At 41.1% G+C, this 24,590-nt stretch overlaps 1 protein-coding gene across 1 annotated transcript in view; it reads right to left on the reverse strand.

Annotated features, from left to right (window-relative positions):
• Nucleotides 1-467: 467 nt before the first annotated feature.
• The window catches only part of PRTG (protogenin), a 79,253-nt gene continuing 55,130 nt past the window's right edge, over nucleotides 468-24,590 (reverse strand). Inside the window, exons 12-20 of the mRNA XM_062584034.1 lie at nucleotides 12,768-12,863; nucleotides 12,040-12,226; nucleotides 10,216-10,343; nucleotides 9,205-9,375; nucleotides 5,443-5,625; nucleotides 4,132-4,252; nucleotides 3,056-3,221; nucleotides 1,926-2,030; nucleotides 468-857 (exon numbers count right to left, since the gene is read on the reverse strand). Coding sequence (XP_062440018.1) covers nucleotides 468-857; nucleotides 1,926-2,030; nucleotides 3,056-3,221; nucleotides 4,132-4,252; nucleotides 5,443-5,625; nucleotides 9,205-9,375; nucleotides 10,216-10,343; nucleotides 12,040-12,226; nucleotides 12,768-12,863 — 1,547 coding nt within the window. The remainder of the gene's footprint in view (nucleotides 858-1,925; nucleotides 2,031-3,055; nucleotides 3,222-4,131; nucleotides 4,253-5,442; nucleotides 5,626-9,204; nucleotides 9,376-10,215; nucleotides 10,344-12,039; nucleotides 12,227-12,767; nucleotides 12,864-24,590) is intronic.

A 24,590-nucleotide genomic window follows, 5' to 3' on the forward strand; every position in this document is an offset into this window, starting at 1 on the left:
GTGCGCACAAATGTGCGCGCGCGCGCGCACACACACACACACACACACATTCTACACTCAACCAAAAAAAAAAAAAAAAAGAAACACAAAATAACACTACTAGGAAGTATCATCAGTTCCGTAGCTGAGAACAACTAGAACACAAATGAGGTAAAGCAGTTGTCATTCAGAGTTCACCTCTCGGCAAACTGAGGTAGATAGTCAGCAAAAAGGCCAACAGCCTTCCCTTTGCTCCAGTGATACATTTTTAACTCTAGTCAGAAATCTTCACTGTCCTTTCACATTTGTTGACTACTGAACATTCAAAAAAAGTGAGTTTTAGAAACAACAAGAAAAAAAAACATTCAACAAAAATATGGGATCACCTGCTAAGTTAGTCAGGCTTTCCACAAAAAACTTTGGCTTCCTGTTCATTGTCCTTCGAACAGACATACACTGCGAGGATGTGTGGCATGGCCCTAAGGATGTCAGTTGTGCCCTGCAGATTGTATCTGAAGAGATGAGGTAGGAGTCTGGTCAGTAGTGAATGGCAGAGGACACTCTTTGCAGTTACTTAAGGCAAGGTTCATCACATTTGTACCCAAGTCACTGCCTACAAGAGGACTGATGGTGGGAGGAGTGTCACTTGTCACAGCAGAGAGGTGTATCTCATCGTTGGATTCATGAGAGAATCTCCCAGAGTCTCCAGTCTCGTGGCTTCCTTCACTGTTGGCTGAATGCTCTGTATCAGCAATAACACTGAATGGCACCTGGAAATTCGACTGCTGGCCAGGGGAGCTGGGGGAGTCATCCTCACTGATCAGCACAGTAGTACCTGGCTGATACAGACACACTGCCTGGACAAATCTTCTCTGAGGCTGCGTAAAAAGTAGAGAGAAAGAGGCTGTTCAATCTCTGTAAAGCTGAGCCATCATTTGGGTTTTTACTGCACTTCCTATCCTATTTTCTGCCAGAGTGCCTGCAACAGCATTGGCTCAGAACAGCAATCTGGGCTTTCCTACCGGAGGATAAAAAGAATCAATCTAAAGTCTTGCTCATACTTTTCCCTTTCATACTAGACGAAATAATCTCTTCCAGCCAAGCATAGCTAACGAAGAATGATTTCACTGGAGAGACCTGTCTGGTATTTTAAAAACATTTGGTAGAGCTCTCTCCCATCTCCTCATGCATATTCTTTAAGCATTACTCCTTGGATGGTAGCAAATATTTTGTTCAGAGAAGCACTGGAAGTATGCAGCTGCTCCTGCAAATATTTTGAAATATGAATTCACTACATGGATATCAAGACTTCCTACTCCTTAAATATACAAGAGCACAATACAAGTTACAATTCAATAAACATAAGTTGGACGCCTGGTGGGTGTGAATTTGCATGACAATGTTCAGAATTTGGTTTAACGCTTCATCTTTAAACTGCTGTATTTTTCACACAAATAGCAGGTGCAGCCAGAGTAACAGTTTCAAAAGCCAGCCAGTTCTCACTCAGATTCCAAAATCCTTCAGTAGTTTGGGTAAATTATTTAATTTCCCTCTTTGGTTTCTCTTCAGCAAACTTAAGGTTATAGTTGTCAGAGTAGTGGGGGAGTCTTCATGTGTTTCTGTTTAATTTGTATTTAGAAACACATGTTTAACCCATATGTATATTAAGTCCCTGCAGTTGTATGCAGGAATCCTTTTGCTCACTGTAGAGCACAGGCGATCAGCTAACTGCAAAAAGCTACAACTTGCTGACAACTTCAGGCAGAAAATCAAAAATTTCTCTACGTGATTTTGCTAGAAGATAGAACATAATCAACCTTAATGCAACTGAAACCATCTCATTAAAGTTTAGGTGACTAATTAGGCTTTTCAATAAATAGAAATCTAAGTATTCTTCTTTGCAAACACAGGATGCTAGAGTAAACTCTGCCTGTTAGACCAATTACCTCCTCTGTTTTCACCTTCTTAGTATCTTGGAAGAACAGCCACCTTTTCTTGCATTTGGCTTTTGCGACAGGCCCATAGCTGTTGATAATCAGATCAGATCCTCCCTACAACAGAGGAAGACAGAGCAGTTTTTTTTATCAAACTAAATTTCTAAGATATATGAAAATATTTTTTTATTCCTACTCATCAGCTCCGAACCAAAAAGGGAGACAAGTGAACTCTTAGTGCTCAATCAGTTTTTGTGCTGTAGTATTCAAACAGATCTAGTATCCATCTACTGCTCAAGACAATTAAAAGTCCAGATGCATTTAATTTGCCAAACCCAAAGGCCAGACACAGCAGGTATAGTACTGCAAACACACAGCAAAATATTTCCTCCAGCACTGCTCCCACACTACTATTTTGAATGTGACCATTCACAGACACACTGTTTGTGTCTGCACTGGGGTTCTTTTCCACAGTTTTCCAGCTCTTGCAAATGTCGCTAGGGAACAGCTCCCTTCAAGTCTGCAGTGCATACAGAACATGCCTCAAATCAGGTCTGCATGAGAAAGCATGGCAGACTTGTGTATTTATCAGACTGGACACTTGAACTGTAAGATTCTACAGGAAGGGACTACAGATCCACTGATACAGCCTGCCGTCTACATTATATTACAATTTGACCAAATATGAGTTTATAAAATAAAACATTATCTTACAAATAAAAATATAGAAAAGATAGTATTTTTTTTCATGCCTGTTTAGTGTCATACCTGAGTAGACTGAATGGGCACTAACCAGACTAGGTCCTGAAAAGAACTCTCTCATCTATTTTCTGGTCTTAGAACAGAAAATCTTTAGACCAGCAGAGACCTCTTAGCAAGCCCAAGTGGCATTGTGCTAGAGGCAAACTTGGCAATCTGCAGAGTACAGTGCAAGACAAATGTATTAAAGCAGATCTCTAGTTGAACTTTAAAATGAGTCTTGAAAATCTGACATTTGGGTTGCGACACTTGTGCCTCTCCCATTAATAAAGCTGCTGTTAATTTGTAATTTACATATTTTAATTCTGGTAAGGACTCAGCTGTAAGAGCAATGATTTCTAAAGAAATATCTCTGTTTTGGGAATCAATAAAATTCACAGTACCTTAGCATCGATGAAGCTGTTCCCCACTATCATTGGCAATACGGACTCTTCATTCTCTGCAATTCCTTCAATACTCTTCCCCACCTCATTAGCATTGGCTAATGAGATGCTGGTATGTGACAGCTGGTCAGTGCTTTGCTGCACAGGTTTAGGAGCAGATGTTTTCCTACACAGTGTTAAGCAGGAATAAAATTGACCCATAAGAAAAATTGCATAAAATCAAAGCTAAAACTTCAAGGCTATTATTAATCTAGCAATATTGGTATATTCTTGACATTTACATTTTACTACATGATAATGCTAACTCGCTTGGAATTTAAATGTTATTACTGGTGAAAAAAATAACATCTGCTTTCAGTTAATCATGCAGACTAGGTTACAAGCTTATGTGCAGACAGGAATTCTCATGATTATTAAAATTACTTGGACGAAGTAGCCATTAATGACATTAGGGCCTTTCTACTACGCTATACAGAGACCATCTCCCAGTCTACACTTTCTCCTACATGTGTGCTACAAAGCCCTTGTTATTAGAATATACTTTCAGACAGGCTTCCCCCCCGCCAAGTATCACATATTTGTTCTGATCTTCATAGCAAGTAATGACAAGGGAGAGAGAGAGAGAGAGAGAGTGGATTGCATCAGTGCAAAGGAATTGTTTCATGGAACTGCTTCATGTCAGAGTTCCCCGCTTTCCTTGGCCAAAGGGTTAACACCTTGCAAGCCAGGCTATGAACAGGAGGGTTATGCAGGAAAAAGCAGATGATGTAAAGCAGCATATTTATCTGACTTGAAAGGGTTTTTGTTTAGAAGCATGCCTCATATTTAGCTGTCAAAGCACCACTGACTCCCTCTGTTGCTTCTTCCTTCTTTTCATTGTAGAGGGGGCTAAGATGGAGTAGGAAGAACCAAAAAAGCCTGGAGCTTTGTTACCATTTCTGATAAGAATAGGTGAAGAAACAGAGTGCTTCAGAGAACTTCGCACTTTTGGAGGAGAAGGCATGTCCCAAGCGACTTGTGCACATACAGAGGCAGAACTATGAGAAAGAGGTCACTTTTCAAGAACAAAAACATACCTGGCTTTACTGCGATAAATTAAGATCAGGATGCAGATAAGGATGCAGGTCAAGGCTATGCACACTCCAACAACAATGCCAGTCATTGATTTCTGGTCCAGATGGTAATAGTCAGAATAAGCTATAGCAAAAAAGAATATGGAAAGGCTCAGTAAATAAGAATAGTTACCCCCTGCTCCCTATCAGGAAATGAATGAGGTTACAGTCACAACCACACAGACAAATGCTTCAGTTTAATGAGATTTCCAGACCTTCTCTGTTACACATTTTGACAATTTTGAAAATAAAACTTGTAGCACAGACAGAGGAATGTATGCAGCCATGGTGTGGGAGGGGAAGAAGGGACTGCCCCATACCACGGACTCTTTGTAGGTCACTACAGCATGCATCAGCAGAGCTCTCTCCAGATCCATCCTCAGGGAGTGCTACTAGAGAAAAAAGGGAAAAGACTTGGAGAATTCGAGGCACTGTCCCCAAGGAGGGATCAGCTGTTTTTATGCTTTGACTTCGTATGTCTATTGATCTACTCCTGAGGGCCTTACTTTGTTTGCTTATCCAGGCCTAAAATACCACTGAATTTCAGGAACAAAGAGAACCTGAGCAAGAAGTAAAACCTGTGTTTTACTCACAATTCAGTGTACACCAACAAGACAAGACTGTAAGGATAATATACCTGAATGATTACTAACTCTTCTGTCCCTAAACACCTTTAAAATCAGTAAGAAGTAACTCAGATAAATCCCATTCTGTGACAGACAAAGGCAATTTGTTATTCCATTCTTACATGGAGAAACCACGGAGTAACAAACAGTTTTCTCTAGAGAGCTGCAGATGGGCTGATTTCTTCAGTGAAAACATGCTGGTATATCACTGATGGACAGGTCAGCTTGGGCTGCTTCAGAAACCAGCAAATTTCAGCAATCCGATCTGAGATGCCATCTTATCTCTACTGGGCTGTCTGGTTCTAACTGACCAAATGATACTACTATCTCAAGTCAAATAGGGGACCTACTATAGCAAGTATTTTAGCAGAGTGACTGCAAAGTTGGCATTGATGCAAGATTCAAAATAGCCAATTTTCTCATTACAAATGCAAATTTCAAAATTCTGAGCAAAAGCATTAAACCAGTGTTGAGTTGTCCTGAGACATAAAATTCCAAAATGGCTTCATTTAGGAAAAAGCACTACACTGTTAGGATTGCCTCAAACAAAACAGAATGGTTTGTCCAGGAAACAGTTACAACATAAAACCAACAGGGACCTTTTTTTCCTGTTACTTGTGACAACAGTAAGCAAAACATCACTACTGACTTGTGGGATCTCCTGAATCCAGGCGTTTAGGCCTCTGATTAGACTCTGATGTCTCCTTTGGCAAGACAGCAAGTTCTACCGCATTTGAGAAGGGTCCTTCTCCCACTTCATTGGAGGCTGCTATTTTGACCAGGTAGACATTTCCTGCTACAAGGTTTTCCAGCAAAGCCATAGTCATTGCTCCTGTGAAAAGATTTAATAAGCAGTCCTAGTTAGACAAATCCTGTGGGAACAGACTGACATTCAGATACTGAGACCTACATTTCCTTTACAGTACCACCTCCAAATCTTGTTTGAAGACTATGGTAACTTTTACATGTTCTAACCTGCCTCTCCAGGGTTAGCCAAGAATTGCTCCTCTTCCTTTCAGAGGCCTTCCCTCTCCGCACTGCTAGAACACAGCACAGTGTAAAGAGATACTGATACGGTGCAAACCTAAGAGTCAGGTATTTGCTACAGTACACAGCAACCTAACCCTAAATCTAGCTCTAGCTGCATTTCAGTGTGACAGTGTTAATGCTGTGATCATATGTATAAGGATGCGCCCCAGGTGTTAACAGACTTCCAGGCACAGAAAGCAGAATTTTAGATCACTCATGTATTAACCTATGTGCCTCCTAAAACCTCTTCTGCAATCATACTCTACCATGAATGTGAATAAAAAAATGTCATAACAAAATAATTAAAGTTTAGTTTATCAAATTTCAGTTCTGTTTGGTAAAATGAACAGGACAGATTTGGAAAAGTACATTATACTGCACATTCAAAATAAAATTAAACTCTATTTAGACTTGTGTAGGCTTGCTTGATTACTGTGCATCTAAGCAGTGCTACTAAAAATATTATGGAAAATGTCTTTCTCACATGCTAAGGATTCATTTCCTTAAGTCCCTGAAGGCAAGAGAAACAGATTAAGAACATAAATAGGATTCACTCACACTGTCCTTACACAGGCAAAAGTCCTATAAAAGCCAATGAGAGTTTTGCCTATCCAGGGATTGCAGATTGCTGCTTAAAATTCCAATTGCTTTCTAAAATGCTTGTGTTTCTTCCTGCTACAGAAACATATGTATCTTCTTCCAAAATAGCGGCAGTTATATGACCAAATCTATCCTATATTCTCTTTCACACATTCTATTCACTTTCTCAGATATAAGCCTAAATTTCAGGCTTTCATATCATTTTCAGAAGCCAGACTTCATAGCATCATGGGAGCATGTAAAATACAAGGTTGTTTTGTTGACAGAAAAGATTATACATGTGGCAAAAGGGAAGACACTTCAAAAGCTATTTCAGCTCTTCCATAAAAAACATCCATTAGCTGAAAGCATTTGAAGTAAAATGTGAGGTATCTGTAACCAAAGGAGCTGCAATATTTAGCACCAGCAAGGGCGAAAGGTCATGTTTCAATATTAGAGGCTCTTCCCCACCAGCTCCTTTCAAATCTGCTGCATTGCTACAGCAAGTAAGCACTTTGTACTGATTTACTGCACACCAAGTGTGTAAAGGCTGTAACTTCTGATCCACTTGAAGGGAGCTAGCAAAAAGGGGGAGGTGGAAGATAACTCACATCACAAATCAGCAGCAAATTGCAGTTACATTTTAAATTCCACCATGGCTAGCACAAGCTCTGTCAAATTAGAGGGGTTTGTTTTTTAAGTTGGTAGAAATCTCAATATATAATTGAAAGCCTAAGATAGGATTATTATAGGTGTTTTTTTTTGTTTGTTTGTTTGTTTTTTTTTGTTGTTGTTGTTGGTTTTGGGGGGGGGGTCTTTATAAATACAGGGGAGGAATGGAGTTAAGATTTCAGAAATACCCTGCAGGATAACTTTAGTGCCAAGACAAAACAGGGCTAATTGATCTTGTCAGAGTAAATGTACTAAAACAGAAAAAAAAAACAATCCTACTCCTGTCTCCAATTACTTATGAAAGGACTGTCATAGGTGTATTACAGTATTTGCCCAATCCTCCCTCTACACACTCATTTTCTTTCACAAGCATTTTACCTTTACTTTAACTAAAAGCCCCTCTGATTGTTCTAATGTGTCAAGATGACTGAATTCCATGCCATGCCTTAGTCCCTAATGTATCTGTCAAAATACAAAATTAGTGACGCTACAGTTGATAGACTTAATAATACACTGAGATTTACAGCTCTCATTTGCCCATTCCCTCCAACACTTTCAGTAAGGGAACACATGAAAATGTTTATAGTTATTGCAATCCCCTTAATTGAAATACCTCTGGTAAAATATTATTTGAGATGCAGTTCAGAGTTTCACAGTCATGGCTAAGATGAATATACCCGAAACAATAATTCAACCACTGTGCTGCATGTGACAAATACAGTATATCTTTGCTAAAATGACAATACTTATTCTTTAAATACAAGCTCTCCGTTAATTTAAAATTAAATCTGCTGTGTTTGTCATGCATGAAAGTTAGTATTAAATAGGTCCTTTAATATGACAACTTGACATTAGGTCACTTTTTACTTGAATAGTTTTAATAGGGCAATACCATGAGTTCAATCTTCTCTTTATAGTTAGAGCTCACTGATTTTTCAGAGACTAGTTAATTTTCATAAATTTTGCTGAAGCATTTAGTCATTTTGGTGTTATTCTTTACAGCTGACAATTACTACTTGAGCAGAGCTGGACAAACAATGTTCTACTCCAGCCAAGACAAGGAACTGCCACCTTTCCAAATGGCTGTGTGTCTTCCATGTTCTCTTTAAGAGCAGCGTAAGGAACAATCACCACCTTTGAACTAAAACAGTTTACTGTCACTGATAGCAAGGAGAATTCTCCTCTGTGAGTGCATTTTGAAAATCATTAAGTTTTATGTATTTTCTATTTTAAAAAAAATTAAGGCATCACTCTGCTGACAAGTGAGCTTTCAGCCATAAAACAGCCACAAAACAACAAAATTGTAATTCTTTCTAGGCAATCCTCTTAAGAAGCTACTCAGTGCATGATTTTACTCTGTAACACTGAGTTCCCCTCTCTGGTTTAACACATTAATAGAGTATTATTTATTCTGTACTGCTTCTGTGTACTTTGAATACCAACCTAAGAGTAAATGCCTTTTTCTTTCTTTTTTCTTTTTTTTTTCTGGCTATAGGAGAAATCTGTTCTTGATGCAGCTCTATTCTAGAAAGTGCCTATAAAAATTTGGACTGTGTCTATATCTTATCAAAAAGTTGTTACTGCAGTTCACATCAACATACCTGAGTACTGTTAGATTAGCTAGCTAGTGTTCAGCTGCAGAGCAGAGCCAGAGAACTAAACTGAATTTGCAGAGCTCTGTACTGCGACTAGGGGAGAGTTCATTAAGCAAATGGAGCTAACTAGATTGGCCATGATTGAAAGAAACATATAAACCCACACAGCCATGTTTATAAATTTATTTTTGGAGAGCAAGGCATCTCAGAGATTTCAGATCTGAAGGAGTGCATTTACAAAATGAAACTACCACAATCAGTGTTACAACAGAACTAACATGGATATAATTGGATTTATGAGACATTTTAGTTCACATGCACCACTGAGCTCCAAAGCAATACAGACAGCTCCTCTGACCTCACCTTCTGAGTATTAGTTGCTTTTTAATACATTTTCATGACAACCCTGGGAATAATTCAAAACTAATTGTAACTTTTATGTGATCATTTATATGATTTTCTTTTTTATTGTAGTCCAAGGGAGCTGAAAGTAACATCTTATAAGTCCAGCTCATACATTTATGATTTTAATTTACCTTCTCTGTGCAACACTTGCCATTCCCCAGCAATCCAAGACTTCCTGGATGCATAGAGGATAGTATATCGTGTAACAACTGTTTCAGGACCGTCAGGTGGCTTCCAGGAAACCAAAGCAGTATCATCCTCTATCAAAGTCACCTTCACTCCCACTGGAGGGCCAGATGGTGCTGTGAAAACAGTAACACAATACTATTAGGTTAAACTAATTTATGTGCAATTAGATTGCTCAGAAAGAAACTGATGTGCAGACCCAATGGCTACTGCTACATCCCAGATAAACAAATACAAATAAACAAACAAACAGATACTGAGTGTCTCTCAAGATACACTCTCCTGTTAACTCTGGTCTGGTCAATAGCTTAGACTTTGTAAATGTTCGTATTTTCATAAATGATGATTTCAATCATTTTCATTTGTAAATGTTAAAATGTTTATAGTTTTTGTATTTTCCCTTAAACTACTGAGGAAAACAGTTACTGACAAAAAAGAATCTCCATCATTTTCCCATTAAATGGTATACCCCCAAATACTGCAATGCTGAGAAGATGAAACTGAAGTTTTGATTTTCATTGACCAGGCTGACAGAAGAGCAAATCAGCAGCTAGGGTATTAGAAAGGAAAATGCACGAGTAATAGTATTACAGTTTCTAAGACTTCTGTTTTTAAAATATATGTTCATAGTATATGCTTATGAATCAACTGTGCCTCTTTCATACATATTTTAAACTTCTTACTGAAGTTATTTCCATTCAGTTGTTGCTAATGGTGTAAGGATATCACATTTTACATAAAAACAGTTGCTGATTTCAGGCAGATTTTATAAATTTCACTGTTCCAGAAAACGTGGATTCTCCCGAGAGCATTTTTTATCTTATATTGAGAACAGTGATATCTATCTCAATTTAAAGTATTTTTCTCTCCAACAGACAGCTTAAAATTAGTAAAGCAACAGTTTTTTATACCATTGGCTTATAGGACTTCTCTTTTAGAAGCAGCTATGCCCATACCTTCTGGAAGAGTAGTATGGTAGACCACTGGACTCCAGGGACTAGAGAGCTGGTCCACATGCAGCCGAACTGCAAATTCATACATGGTTTTTGGCTCAAGACCTTGAACTAACATGTGAGTCTCTGACCTGTACAGAAGAAGGAATAAAAGAAATTTAACAGCAGGAGTTGACTTGATGATCTCAAACTCGCATGCGGTCCTTTAGTCATGGAGAGTGATTCCCACTGTCAGTTCATCACAAGACAAACCAGTTCAAGTTCAGGCCATGGTTCATCTGCATCGTCTACCTGAAAACATTTATTCATACCTCTGCTAACTCTGGAGCTCTCTGGAGGACACTATGCTTGCTATGTTAACTTAAGCTCAGGTTTTTGGAAAGCTGAAGCACAAGCAAGTCCAAGAACATTATGGTCTAGACAGCTAAGGTCTCCCAAACTCAGCTCTTTCCATTCGTAAGTAGAACAGTGTGTTTTAAGCTGGAGTAACATTTGAGCTACAACGTGGCCCACAGTTGAAAAGGCATGTGCTGTTTGCTCCATTGACTGTGCTTGGATCTGCTTTTCAGTTCACAGTACAGACAAAGGCTAAGTGGGCAATTCTTCCTTACAGCCTCTATCACACCATGTTTAGGGCTCTCTGTAGAACATAAAAGCTCCCTACTCCTCTTGTAGACTTTCACATTTGGTAATTTATGAATTGTAAAATTGAGTAAGTTAATCTAAATACTGCAATTTAATATTTGCTCATAAAATCAATTGTAGATGTTCTATTTTAACTCTGGGGCAAAGTGTTGGTTTCAGATATACCAGGGTGAATTTAGGGCAACAGCAGCCAACCTGAGATTAAATCTAAATTTATAGTGGTGTTACTGAAGACAGAACTTGCTTTATTAAATTTCATTTAGTATTTTCTTCTTCTGTACTGCAAAGTCAGTCACCAATATTTGCAATAATTTCATCCTATCGCAAACAGTATTCATTACTATGCTATATATTTCATACCAAGAACTTAACATGGCAGTTGTACTGCGTCTAATCATTAAGTCGTCAGGTATACAGTAGGGGATGTGTTCTTTGAGGAGAAAAACATCAGTATTGGGATGTAGGCTATTTTTTATTGCAGCATTTTTCTTCCTTATAAGGCTAGAGTAAATCTGAGTATTGAGGGAGCTACATACATATGGATTCCCCCTGCAGCACCATTGCCCCCACCCACTGGCAGTCACAACACAGGAAAGTCTTATGTTTCTGGATAATCAGGGTACAGAGTTGAATGCTGAACCTGGGCAGAACTGCCTCTCCTGCTGTTCTGTGGCTCGTGCATCGCTTCTCTGAAGAGCAAGCTATAGTTTCTCCTCAGCCTCCTCCTGGCAGGCCACCACACACTCAGGAATGCGTCATTCCCACAGCAACACAATCAACCCTCAAAACTCAGAATTCTTGCTGCCAGTCCTATGATCAGACACTGGACTAAGCCCTGTCTTTGTCTATTTTATAGGTAGCTTGTTCTGGCAATTGCTTTTGTTTGATCAAAGAAGAGCTTAAAATTAAATTCAACTTAGACTGCTAAGAAGCTGTTAAAGTTCAAGAGCTTGTCAGCGATCCAGTCCAAGGATCACAGTAGAGAACTAAGGGGTTCTAAGAACATGTCTTAAAATAACCCCGGAAACAGAACTGGCAGTCATAGGGTGAAACACATAGTCCTGAAAGGCAGATACATGTTGTTACAATAAAAGGCAATTAAAAGACATCAGGGAAACTGGAAATGGAGGAGGAGGTATGTGGAAATGGGAAAACAAGACTCAGCTGTAGCACTGCACTTACGTTTGAAGGTAGAGAACCAGAGAAGCATTCTGCAGCCCCACTGGGTTGCAGCGGATGGTGTAGTTAATGACTTGTGCAGACGTGAAGGCAGGCTTTCCCCAGTGAAGGTAGATAGAAGATGAAGTGTTAGCTTTGGCATAAAGGTGGTGAGGGGGTGGTGGCGGTGGCACCATCCGATCACGGACAGCTGTTTAAAACAATAAGAAGCATGAATTATTTAATGAACCATATATGGATGCTCACAGGATTAAGGGATAGGTCTGAACCCACAGATTTAGCTCCAAATCTGCTCTAACTCAGTATTGCCTGATATTCAGATCCAGGAATTTAGTTCAAGCTATTAAAGATCCCTACTAACATCTAATACAGGCTTGTATTACTTCTGCAGTAGTCCCTATTGTTTAGTTAAAAGAAAATCAGGACTACAAACAGGAACAAGGGGCGGACATATAATACACTACTGATGAGATGATGCAGACAACCTAACAAGCGCGGAAAATGCTGCTCGGTAGCTATCTTGTTTCCTCAGCTGCAGTTTGTGAAGACAGGAGACTGTCTCTGAGATGCAGGATAACTAGGATGGTATTTGTCACAAATATGATCTTTCTTATTCTCTACTTTCAACTGAAATAATTGATTATTTATAGGTTAGAAACACACAAAAACAGCTGCTAGGATCTGAAATAGCTCAGGTCTTAATAAATTTTCTATGCCGCTACAACACTTACAGACACATCCTGGGGTACTGACTGTTTGGTCTGCCTGATAGCCTTCTTCCATACTGTTATATGCCAGCAGCCTTACGTGATACTTTCTTCTGGGATCTGCAAAGATAGAAAAGGACTCAAGTCAAAACGTGGCTTTTCCGACTTCCGAAGATAGTCAAATAACTTGATTCCACTGCAAGTTGGATTCAAAACTTGTCTGTACAATGAGTGGACTGATGAATAGGCTGTGTGCCTGAAAACCTGTCTTTTTCCTAGCCCTGTGAGGTCTCCTGAATCTTTCTTCACAGACTGCACTGGAATTAGTTACATCTCCCAGTCTTGCTTCCAGTAGCCTGAATCAGAATTTTGGAACAGATCTCAGTGGGAGCAGGATTAATGTCATGTTTCTATCCATAACAAATTCACACCTTCACAGCTATAGATTTTTTAGTAATATTATTCACTCCATTGAAAGTGCTTTCTGTGAGTCTGCAGTGAAGGTCTCTGGAAACAAATAGCAGAAGATATGTTCCAGAGAAACCAACATTTATTTCTGGAGAAATAGGCTGTAATGAAGCAGGGCAAGGCTAAGGCATAAAGACAGGACCCAGAGAATAAATGGGAAATGTTTCAGTTCCAGTTTCCCAGAGAATATACTGTGAAACAACAGTGCTTATTCATAGGGCCTCTGACATGCAGCTTCCACCTCCCGACATTTTCTTGAAATTCGATTCTGACATGCTTAGCGGGTTACCAGCCCTAGCTTCAGAGGTCTCCCTGTTCCTCCTTCTCTGGCCATGGTTTGGGTCCCGACATTGCAGCTTGCTGCTGCCCTTGGCTTTGTTAAAAAACATAAAAATCAGTGCAGGGTGCAGCTCTGAGGCCTTGATCTCAGTGAAAAATTAATGCAGGGAGACGAGTTAGAAAGTGACTTTGAGCTTTCCACAAGTGAGGAGCTGGCAGAGGCACCAGCAAGTGGCCAGGAGTACAGACTACCAGGCTGGCCGCGCTGCCAGAGGCCGCCTGTCTGCAGCCTGTGCCCTGCGATGCTGTTTGCAACAAATCCCTTCCGTACAACGCCAGTCTGCCAAGTAGGGCTGCTACGAGCACAGGTAACCTCCTCCGGTTCCAGCTGAACTTTACACCACTACGGACGCAGATTTTAGGACACTGTCTCTTCCACTGTCATGGCGACTGAATCTATTTCCTTCCATTAAGATTTTAAGACTGTCCACACAGATATTATAAAATAGTGTTGATCTTGTTTATTTTCTTCCTTGCCCTAAAATACTGTAATCTTATGCCTTATAATCTTATGCCTCTCAAAATAAGCTATCTTCTTCCACATTTTATCTGGGATTTGACACAGCCTCTCTCCTGGAAAAAACATGAACACAATTCCCTGACATTTGTTAACGCAAATAGGACTCCTGCTCACATCAGAGCATTAGCTCCCTCTGCAGTCCCAGCATCAGCAGCACCACCCTGAACAGATCGCTGATGCTTCCCTAAAGATGGCATAGTAACTTCTTAATGCACGTTCTGCAATATGTTTTTGTGTTTATTTTGAAAAATCTGTGCGTGCTGTAGTTACCCAAATATGCTTTAATGAAAAATCAATGGTAGGTAAAATTTACATTTAGATTTTATTTTTAAAAAACTATTTCATCAAATTAAATACAGGTATCCAGAAGGACCTGTTAAGTTTGGATTTAAGTATTTCTTTGATGTGTTTAACATTAATGGTAGAATAGGCAAGAGAAGGCTAGTCCTTTTCCAGTACTTTTTCCAGTATTCTTTAATGCTACAAGTAAACAATATATATATAGCAAATTGAGATTTAAAAAAAAGTTTTTTTCTTATACTGTGATAAAATTATCACTTTATATGATTGTTTTTATTTTTTTCCACTTAACAATATGACCTTAACAACTTATGAAGTCTGTTGCTTCCTGTCAATCACAATTAGAGAAAATAGGGAGATGAACACAAATATATTGAAAATTTTTAAGAGCAAAATAAGAGAAAATATGAAATTTTAGTATGGAAAATTTAGATAGTAAGATATTATCTCTAAATCATTGCAATCTTTTAAAAATCTGTAGAAAACATAAGAGACATCTGAAAGGAAGGGGGCTGAGTGGCACTCTAAAAGCACTAAGCCTGGCCAGAAAGACAAGCAAACCTCAAAAGTACCAAGTGATCTGAATACATCAAAATCAAACTACAGCAACTTACTGACATGAATTACAGAGTATGTTCCAGAGAAGTGGGAATATATACTTTTCACGTGTTCCTACTTAACCTATATTGGGAATACATGTATTTAGCACACAAATCTTAGAAAACAAAGCCAAAGCTAAAACGGGAGACCACTAGGATACCTTTCAAGATCTAGTTAGAAGTATGCTTTGGAGCTGATTATAGTAAATGATTCTCCCATCCACTGCTAGAGAAATCTTGATTTCTAGTACTATTTAGCAGACCTTAAAGAGATTCCACATAAACAAGCGGCATTCAACCAACCAAGTGTCACAGTCTATCTTTTTTTCCCTTGCAAGTTCCTGCAGAAGAGACCCCTGCTGCATTTCCGCAAGACACAGGATGGCAGACACGACAATTCATCATCCTGCCGAGCACCTTCAAAACCTCCCTGCCCTTTGAAAGTGGTCACCCAGAACTGATCATCTTCACTGTGAAATGAAGAATAGCTAAGGTCTAGTGCCCTGCTGAGCTCAATGAGAAGCCTGTGAGGTCTGTTTATCCTCACTGCTTTTTTTTTTCTTTTTCTTTTTCTTTTTTTTTAACCTGAATTCCTCATTAACACTTGATTGGGGAGGAGAGGAAGAATAATGGGATGTGGCAGAATGCCGGGAAAGCTTAACTCCTACCCCTCTCCCCCTCCCACCAAATGCTCTTTTTGAACTGTAGTTTTCAAATGTATTTATTAATGCAACACGGTTAGACAAAGCTCAATACTGAATACCATTTATCTTAAGATGTGTAACATCAGCGAAGAACAATTCAAAATAGCTGCCCAGATGCTGTCCCACATCGGGAACAACTTTACCACATGCAAAACAAAATCTCTAGTGCCGCCAATTACACCAAATACTCGCACACCATTTGCCTTACGAAGTGGAGGAAAATACCTTCTGTCCAAAGTAGCCTCTGTTTTGAATATTATTAACAATTATTTGTTAGCTTAGTTTACTGGTCTCTGATGTGATTCATTCCCAAATGGGAACCCCAGCACACACTTGGCGTGTACACTTTCATCTAGCAGTTCCCCAGCTGGATCAAACATTCAACGCCAGACATCTCCCCCCAGAGAAAACAAACCGGGGGAGCGTCCTTATCTTACACCAGCACGGGCATCCTGAATAGCTTCCCCATAAATCACTGAGAAATGCTTGGGCATGGCACGGCCACCTGGGGGGCTGAGGGTCGCAGATTTAGCATATGCCAGCCCGGCGCACTACCCAGGGCCAGGAGGCTGCCGAGGCTCCGCAAGCCGGGAAGCGAGCGCGGAGCCGTGGCCCAGGCGCGCGGCGGGCCAGGGCTCCCTCCACGCTCCACCGAAGAGCATCGCTCCTCAGCGAGGGATGAGGCCCAGCGACTCACCCAGCTGCTCAACACAAAATCCAGTTCAAGGAGAAAGCTTAAACCCAGATTTCACCTCTCCAAACAGCCTGATAACACCACGCACCGTTTCCATTAATTCAATCACGACTGCAATTGCTGGCATTTGGGTAGTGGTTAAAGGCTTACCCCCCCCAGACATGAGGTAGACAGGACTGATCTTGTAGCTTATTTACCAACAGGCTGATTTTTTTTTTTAAGTTGATTTGTTCCTGTTGAATGTTTTTTATTAATGCTGCTGGCTAAATTATGACACTGTAAAGTTAAGTAAGTGTCACAGCACCTACAGCTTTTTAATGGGCCTTTTTATTGCTATTACTTAAATATAATTAGATCAGCTGGTGGAAATGACACAAAAACTACACTGTTGTACAAATCAAGAGGGCAGCCCTGATGTTGATGCTAGGTGTGATAAGCTGGCATAACTTTACAGAGTACAAGGGATCTGCCTCACCCATTTTATATAACCTAAACCTGTCAGTATTTAAAACAAATGAATAATAGCTCAGCTAGAAGCACGTTTCACCTCTGGTAGTAACACTCCTATAAACCAAGAACTGGAAAAAGCTAGATACGCCTTATTCTGATTAATTTAAAATGCTCAAAATAGATACTGTCCCAAGCTATATATATATGTATGTATTTTTTTTTAGTACATGTCACCAGGGCCACTGCCCTCTGGCAATGCTGGCAGGTTGGGCAGCGTCTCTGGTGATGCCCTCCTGGAACCCCCACGGAAGTCTGCAGGGAGCCACCAAGGGCTGCGAGGGCGTTCAGCAGCGAGGCCCTCGGGGGAGCCCCCTCTGGCCTTGGGAAACCTATGAGTAGGTTCTACTCCTACGATAGAAGTATGGCAAGGCTAAATACCACAAGTACGATAGAAAACTTTAAGTTGAGCTATCATTTAACACATGGATTGTAACTTGGAAGAAAACATTAAAGTAGCTGAAATTTGGTAAATGTTCTGATGATGATGCTTTACTTCAGTATTTTATTATCTTACTAAATGCCAGAGATGTAATCTTAGAGATAATGCTCAGTTTCTCAGAAAGGAGACAGGAATCTCACAACAGATAGCACTGTTAATGCTGTAAAAATAGACTCCTCAAGAAAAATATTATAGTGTACTCAGATGTCCCAATCCTGTTTGTGGCAAGTCTTTGCATTTCCCAGCATGGAGAGAGAACCACAGCTGCTTATCGCTCGGATGTGAGCAACAGAGTAATCTCAACAACATCATCAAGAACTGAGACCTGATTTACTGGCCCCTCCGTTGCTCTGCGGCACACTGGAACGTCTTCATCTGCCTGAACCAGCCCTTTCCTGCTGTCAGCAGCCTTGCTTCTATGGAAAGCTTCCACTTTTTTAGTAAGGGCAGAATTTGCTACTGCAAAGCAACAGCTATCCGTAAGTACTATGTTCTGCTTTTCTCTTTTCCAAAGCTTGATATTGAAAAGTGTTCAAGTTATATACACTGATCAGTTAAAAATGGTCTAGATGTGCAGAGGTCAGCGTTCAAAGCATACAAATGATTTACTAAATACATACAATAGTAGGCAAAAGCAATTACAAGTAATGAAATTGATACGTTATCATGCCAGAACTAGTTTTAGTGTATATTGGCATATTAATGCCATGGAATTTCATAGAGTTACTGTCTCTCAAACATAGCTCTTTGGTTTCTAAAACACCAAGACAAATACCGAAAAGCACGTAACATAATCTGGCATTGCTCCACAAAAGAATAAATAGTGCTGCTGTTGACCTCTACAGGCCTCAAATATATCCACTGAAATCCTAGCTTAGCTGGGGTGTTTTGCTGTAGCAACTACCATTATTCAAAGGAAGGAAAAAAAAGGTCCTCTCTTTTGAAGACATTTCCCTAGTGATAAAGCTGACATGGAGAGCGGAAGGAACATCTTTCCAACCAAGACGGCTTATTTCCATCTGGCAGAGCTGTACCTCGCTACTGCCAGATGGTGTCCTCGTGTACTTCCAGTGAGCACAGCTGGAAGGAGAGGCATCAAAGATGAAATGTCTGTATTAGTAGTTAAACAAAGATGAAAATGCCAATATTAGCAGTCAAACAATTAAAAGAAAAAAATGCTTCTGGTCACTAAAGAGCTGGTGAAGTAATTTTTAATGCAACTATTTCATTATTAAGTTATCCAGATTGCACAAATTTAACTTTTAGGAAAAAAGTTACTAACAATAAAGTCAGTTCCATATTTACAGTGAAATAAAGAAATTCCATTCTCAAGACATTTTATTATATACCTGAAACCCTCTCAGCTTAAAGCAGCAGGCCACTAAGAACATAACCAAAAATCCTAATCCACATATAAATCCATCATCTCTTCTCAAAAGCACAGAAATGTATTTTTCCTGATTACATTTTAACACTGTCTTTGAATGAATTTTCTGCAAAAGACCAAATTGTTTGTTGCATTCAGATTTTGATAATTTATCTTCATATGATTCTTCTGTTCCAAATAAATCTATGGCAGTAAGGATAGGTAAAAAGTATGTAGCAGCAGGTTCCATGACTGTTTCTAAAGCAGACACACTCTGGGGCAACTCTTCAGTCAGCCAAAGCTAATATTAAAAAGAGAATGAAGAATTCCTAAGCCAAAAGTATTACAGAGCTGTGTTTGCTGATGTAAACACAGCCAAAATTTTGTCTTTCTGGAAAATGCATCATAGAAAGCATCTGTTTACAGTCTATTTAGCCAAGGTTACAAGAGAGTGTAATATTGCAACCCCTAAAACCCTGCCATTGTTTCCTTCAGCTGCCGCATGTTTGTGAAGCTCCGAAGGCCTTGAAAGGAGCCAGAGCAGAGCCAACAGGTCAGGGCTAGATAAAATTAAGAAAGAATCTGAGGTCAGACCATGAAAGAACTCCCCCTCCCTTCACCCCTCCAGAAGAGTGAGCCCACCTCCAGCAGCCTTTCATTCAGTCCTGATAAGGGCAGAGAGACAGCACTCCACAATCTGGATTTCAAGCTTTTTAAGTCCTCTTTGGGGAGAGAAAAAGATAAGGGAGCCCAAAGAAAATGGACATTTTACTACCATCTACTGTTGACTCCTTAAGTTTGGATACTGAGCATACTTGCATACCTGTTTTGAACAACTCCGTTCTCAACATTTTCAAAGCAAAATATTGACCAAAAGAAAAATATCTGGGGCTTTGTTCTTGTTCCTAAGGAATTAGAACTTCAGAGAATTTCTTAACAACGACAACAACGTAGCTTGATGCTCTAAGTCCAGCTTAGTGAATCGAAACAACTTCATAAGTGACATCCATGTGGTGGTTCTAATAGCTGGGGAAGGGGGTGAGAAAATCATTTCAGTTTTATTCTCACCTGCCTACAATATGTTAAATAATACTTCTTGCTTTCAATTAAAATGATCAAAATAGTATTGTACTCAAACGGTTGGAAAAATGGTTGCACTAAGGACAAAACCTATGCGGCCAAATGTCCATTTTTAATTTAACCTTTTGTGCGTGGGACGTAGTGTGTCCGGCCGAGGCCCCTTGTTGGGCAGCGGTCCGGCTGGCCGGCTCACGGGGCCGCCTTGGCGGGCGGCAGCGCGGCCCCCCAGCCCGTCCCCTCCGCACAATAACCTCCAGATAATTATTCAAAGCAGAGGCCGGCAGCCTGGGCCGCTCTGACATCGGGTCACGGCCTATGACATCGGATCTGGGCTAGCCAAAGTCTGCTCCAAGCAACAGAGGTCCAGGGGAATTATTAAGGGGGAAGGGTGGGAAAGGAAGAGCGCGGAGAAATACTATCCTTAAAAATGTACTTTTGAAGCAAAGCAATGTAAATACAGCAGAAACTTATTAGGAAAATAAGCAAATACATTTCAAATATACTCGACAAAAAGGGATGGAGAGAAGTACATCAAGCCAAACAATAATATAACAAAGTTGGAAAGTAGAAGGACAACCCAAACCCAGGTCTCTGCCTCAAAAGAAGCTGCAGCACTGGATTTTATTTCTATTTCCTAAAAAATGCCCCTATACATTGCTCAGGTACCTATGAGTAAGGAACTAAGGCAAATTTAGTAAACTAGTTGTATTATGCTTTTTAAAAATCTTCTCTAGGCTCTGGATAAATGATTTCTAAGCATTATTAATAATTTCATACTATAATATTAATCGGGCTTTCGTTTTTTTTTCTTTCTTTTTTTAAAGGAGTTGGCATTCCATTAGGTCACACAGTTTAAATAATGACTCCTCGATATCAGATTAAAATAGTTCCTGAGAGGTTACAAATTACCAACACTTTACATCTCATGTGGTTTGTTTTTCAACTTAAAGGTAACTTTAAACAGTTAGAAGGAACAAAGCCTGTCTGTGATACTCATGTTTTCCTTTGCAAACCAAATAACTGGAAGTAGAACCTAAGCGATTTGTTCTTTGTACAACATCGTGTCAGTTTATTTTGGTAGAAACTAGAACATATAACACACGTGAATCGATTCAGCGAAACGCTCCGGCTTTCCGTGGCTTTGGATGGCTTTGGCTTATTTGTCTAGACGTGAAAAGGCCCAGCATGCCGCCGCCGCAGCCTCGCGCATCCCCGCGCAGGCCCCAGGGCAAACAGCTCCTCGCCTGTCGCAGGGCGAGATCGCCGCCGCCGCCGCCGCTCCGTCCCGCACGCTGCGCTGGGGGCTCGCAGCGGCCACGGCAACAGCAGAGCTACTTAAACGGCTCTAATCTGGCCAAAAGAACTTAAGCAAGTCTCGAGGATTTTCAATTTGCTTTGGCTCTGTTTTCTTAGGAGCTGTGTGACATTACTGCCACGCTTGCAACGTTTCCCTCTAGTCCCCGTGTTGCTCTTGTGCTTTGGAGAACGGTTAAATTGCATGAGCAGAGAGCTCTCTTCCAATATTATTCTAACAGCACACTCTAAAATTAGCAGACACCCTTATGTTAACTAGCTTGGCTCACAGTTTTCAAAGTGAGCCCTCAAAAGCTAACTTGAGAGCAATACCAGGGGCCTGGACAAACACCTAATTTTGATCTTTTGTGCTTGTCTTGTCTTCTGAGAGACCTTTTCTTTTGTTGCTGCCTAGCGGAAAGCGCACAGCTCATTGGTCCTGCTTTGAAAGCCGAGCGCGCTGCCCGCAGCCCACCCCGCGGCGCGCAGTCTCTTTAATGGAATTACGTGGAGAGGCCACCTCCGCCAGAGGAGAGGCCGAGGGGAGCCGCGTCCCAGCGAGCCAGCGGAGCCGCAGTTGCCCCCAGCCACGACCACGGACGTGTCCTCTGCAAATGCGTGCCGCGCGCGGGCCGGGAGCGCCGCCCTGCAACAGGCACCTTGCAGGCGGCAGCTACCCGTGCACGAGTGGCGGCACGGCCGGCGAACCCGGCGCTGCTGCAGACGGTCACCTAACAGCGCGAGCCGTTTCAAGCACTCCGCAGAACTGGGGCAATACAAAGTTCCTTTTATTTAAGATGGGAGAGATTGAGAAGATCACCTCCCCAGTGAAGACTAACCTGCCCAGGTTACAGACAGGAAAGAGATCTGGATAATTTGTCTGACCTTTGCACGAAGAGGTATGCTTCCTAGAAACACACTTCATCACAACACAGTAAGCACTCTGCAAAGTTTGGTTTAACATTTGTTTAGGTACGAAGCACTAACATACATGCACACTGACTGCCTGACATCCAGCATCACCTTACAAATGACACATTTTTATACGCTGACAAAGACAATCTATTCACAGCACCCAAACTTTCCCCTGAAGCTATGAAATAAATTTTCTTTCAGGACTAACATTTTCTGCTGGTCTGTCATGGACTCCTCATGCCATTTTGACCCTTTTGTGCAGCAAAATGAAAACACTATCTATCATTACTTGCAGCACAGTGACTTTCTAGGAGGTGCACAGTTTCATTACAAAAACATCTGTGGTTTGGTGACTCATCTCAGATCTCAAGCTTTGGGAGTTGTGCTGCTGCAAGCATGACTACAAGATGCAGAGGTTTCAGGTAGATCAACTGAAAATCAGTCTGGCTCTCTCCTCCTTGAGACTGCAGAGGGGAACTGTACTAACACACCTCCGAACTGCCAGATGTAGAACAAGTCAGTCACGACAGGAAAACTAGCAGTTACTTAAACACAAAATATGTGTAAGTTGAAACCACTACTCTATTTTTATTAAGCCAAATATTAGTTACATAGTCCATACCCAGCCGCATACACAATTAGGGCCCAAACTTCAGCGGGGAGTTCTGTTTTTGCAGGTGTCCCAGGTCCCTGCTCACACCGCTCCCTTGTACCCGCCACACGCCAGCTTGCAGCGAGGCACCCACCAGATAGACACACGTCTACACTGCGTGTACAGGGGCATGCCAGCATGCACCCCTGTGGCAGCACCACACACTCATACAGACTTTTCCAGACATAAATAAAGCTACTGCTTCATGAAACTCAAAATTTGGCACTCATTTGCTGAATACAGTGCAGAGGGGGAGGTTAATCTAGAAGTCAGACAAGTTTTATACTGAATTTGCTAGACCAATGCATTCGCCATAGACTAACAGTTAGCCTGACACACATTTACTGCCTTTGGGATGGCAGCTCTCATACTTCATTTGCTCAAGTTAAACCCAGAAGCATTAAAAATGCCTTAAAAGAAAAGGCTGGCATCAATTTGTCTTTGTACACTATGTGCAATGCAAAATTCTCACCGAAACTTCAGCATATAATGCAAAACATTTTCCAATTACCCAGGTTAATAAACCAAGAAGCAAGGAAGCCAGCGAGTATCACTTGTTAAGGGCTCAACGCGCATGCCTTGGTTCAGCAGGTAATTTCCCCTTAGCTGTGGTGGCAGGAGGACGCCGGCCTCAACTTCTGCAACCGTGGAATCCATCCCAGTATCCCCCTCCATACCTAAGCACGGCTGTTACTTACCATCCCCTTAGCTGCTTCATTTTCTACAGAAATGAGACATATCTTTGACATTTAACAAGGGTATTCAATTTAATTACACTTAGATTATGCTGAACAACCCCCCAGGTGGTTTGGCACAGCGGAGTTATTTTTAGCTTTTACATTTTCATACAGCAACGTCCTGAACTTCTAAAATATGCCCTGAAGAAAATTTCCATCTGTAATCATCGGAAAAGTACCCGGGACCCTACAATGTCCTCTCTCTAATACGCGCTAGTGCTACACGCAGTGGCACGCCGGCACGTGCCGGTCGCAGCGGCTGTGGTAGAATTTGCAGAAAAGTTTGTTAAAAGAACGTACGGGACAGCTTGTGGCCAGGCAGTGAAGCTGGGTATCCCAGAGGCTCTCCCGGCCTCCCCTGCGCGTTCACCCCAACGGCCAGGAGATTTTGCGCCTTGCCCGTACGGGCCGCGCTCGCCCCTGGCCGCCCCGCCGCTGCGCCCCCGCCAGCACCCGGGCCACGTAACGCCGGTGTCGCTTTTAGTCAAGCAGCTGATGTCAGCGGCCAAACCTCGTGAACGGCCTCGCCGGCAGCACCGCACTGCCGCCCGCGCCCGCAGGTCGGCCCTGATGCTCCCCGGAGCGCAAAGCCTTCGCTCGGCAGCGGGCTCCGCTCCCGAACTGCGCCCACGGCGCTGACACCCGTCTGCGAAGCGCCGCTTACTCCTCATACGGGAAAGCATCAGCACCCGAGTAGTAGCCTGAAAGACTACCCGAAACTTCTGAAAATCTTTTTGTTCTCGCCGACAACACAGTACTATCATTTCCTTAATCTTTGTGGAGTTTTAAAATGACAAATATGTATTTTTCCCCCTTTGGAAATGGATTACAGCATGTTTTAATGTAAATACTACTTACAGCAGGTAAATAACACTGTACTTTAAAGGATGCTCAGAGTATAGCACAGAAAAGCAGTAACATGGAAAAGTAAATTACAACTTTGCAATTTTATCTGGAAAAGACTAGAATAGACTTCCCCAGACTGTACCCCTTTTCCAGGTATGTTTTTATGTGTTTGTTTAAAGTATTTTCCATAATTATATACACTGGAATTTGACCTACCTGAAATTTTTCCTTCAAAACGTTTTTTTCTTTTCTTTCCCTTTCTTTTTTTTTTTTTAATACAAATTGCTCTTTTAATAGGAAGCAACATGGCTGTTGTCAGAATGTTTGATCACGGACCAGCTGTAATTTAAAGCTTTCACCATACCTGCTGTATTTTTTTAATGAG

This window comes from Rhea pennata, chromosome 10 (assembly GCF_028389875.1).
Source record: "Rhea pennata isolate bPtePen1 chromosome 10, bPtePen1.pri, whole genome shotgun sequence".
Taxonomy (NCBI): domain Eukaryota; kingdom Metazoa; phylum Chordata; class Aves; order Rheiformes; family Rheidae; genus Rhea; species Rhea pennata.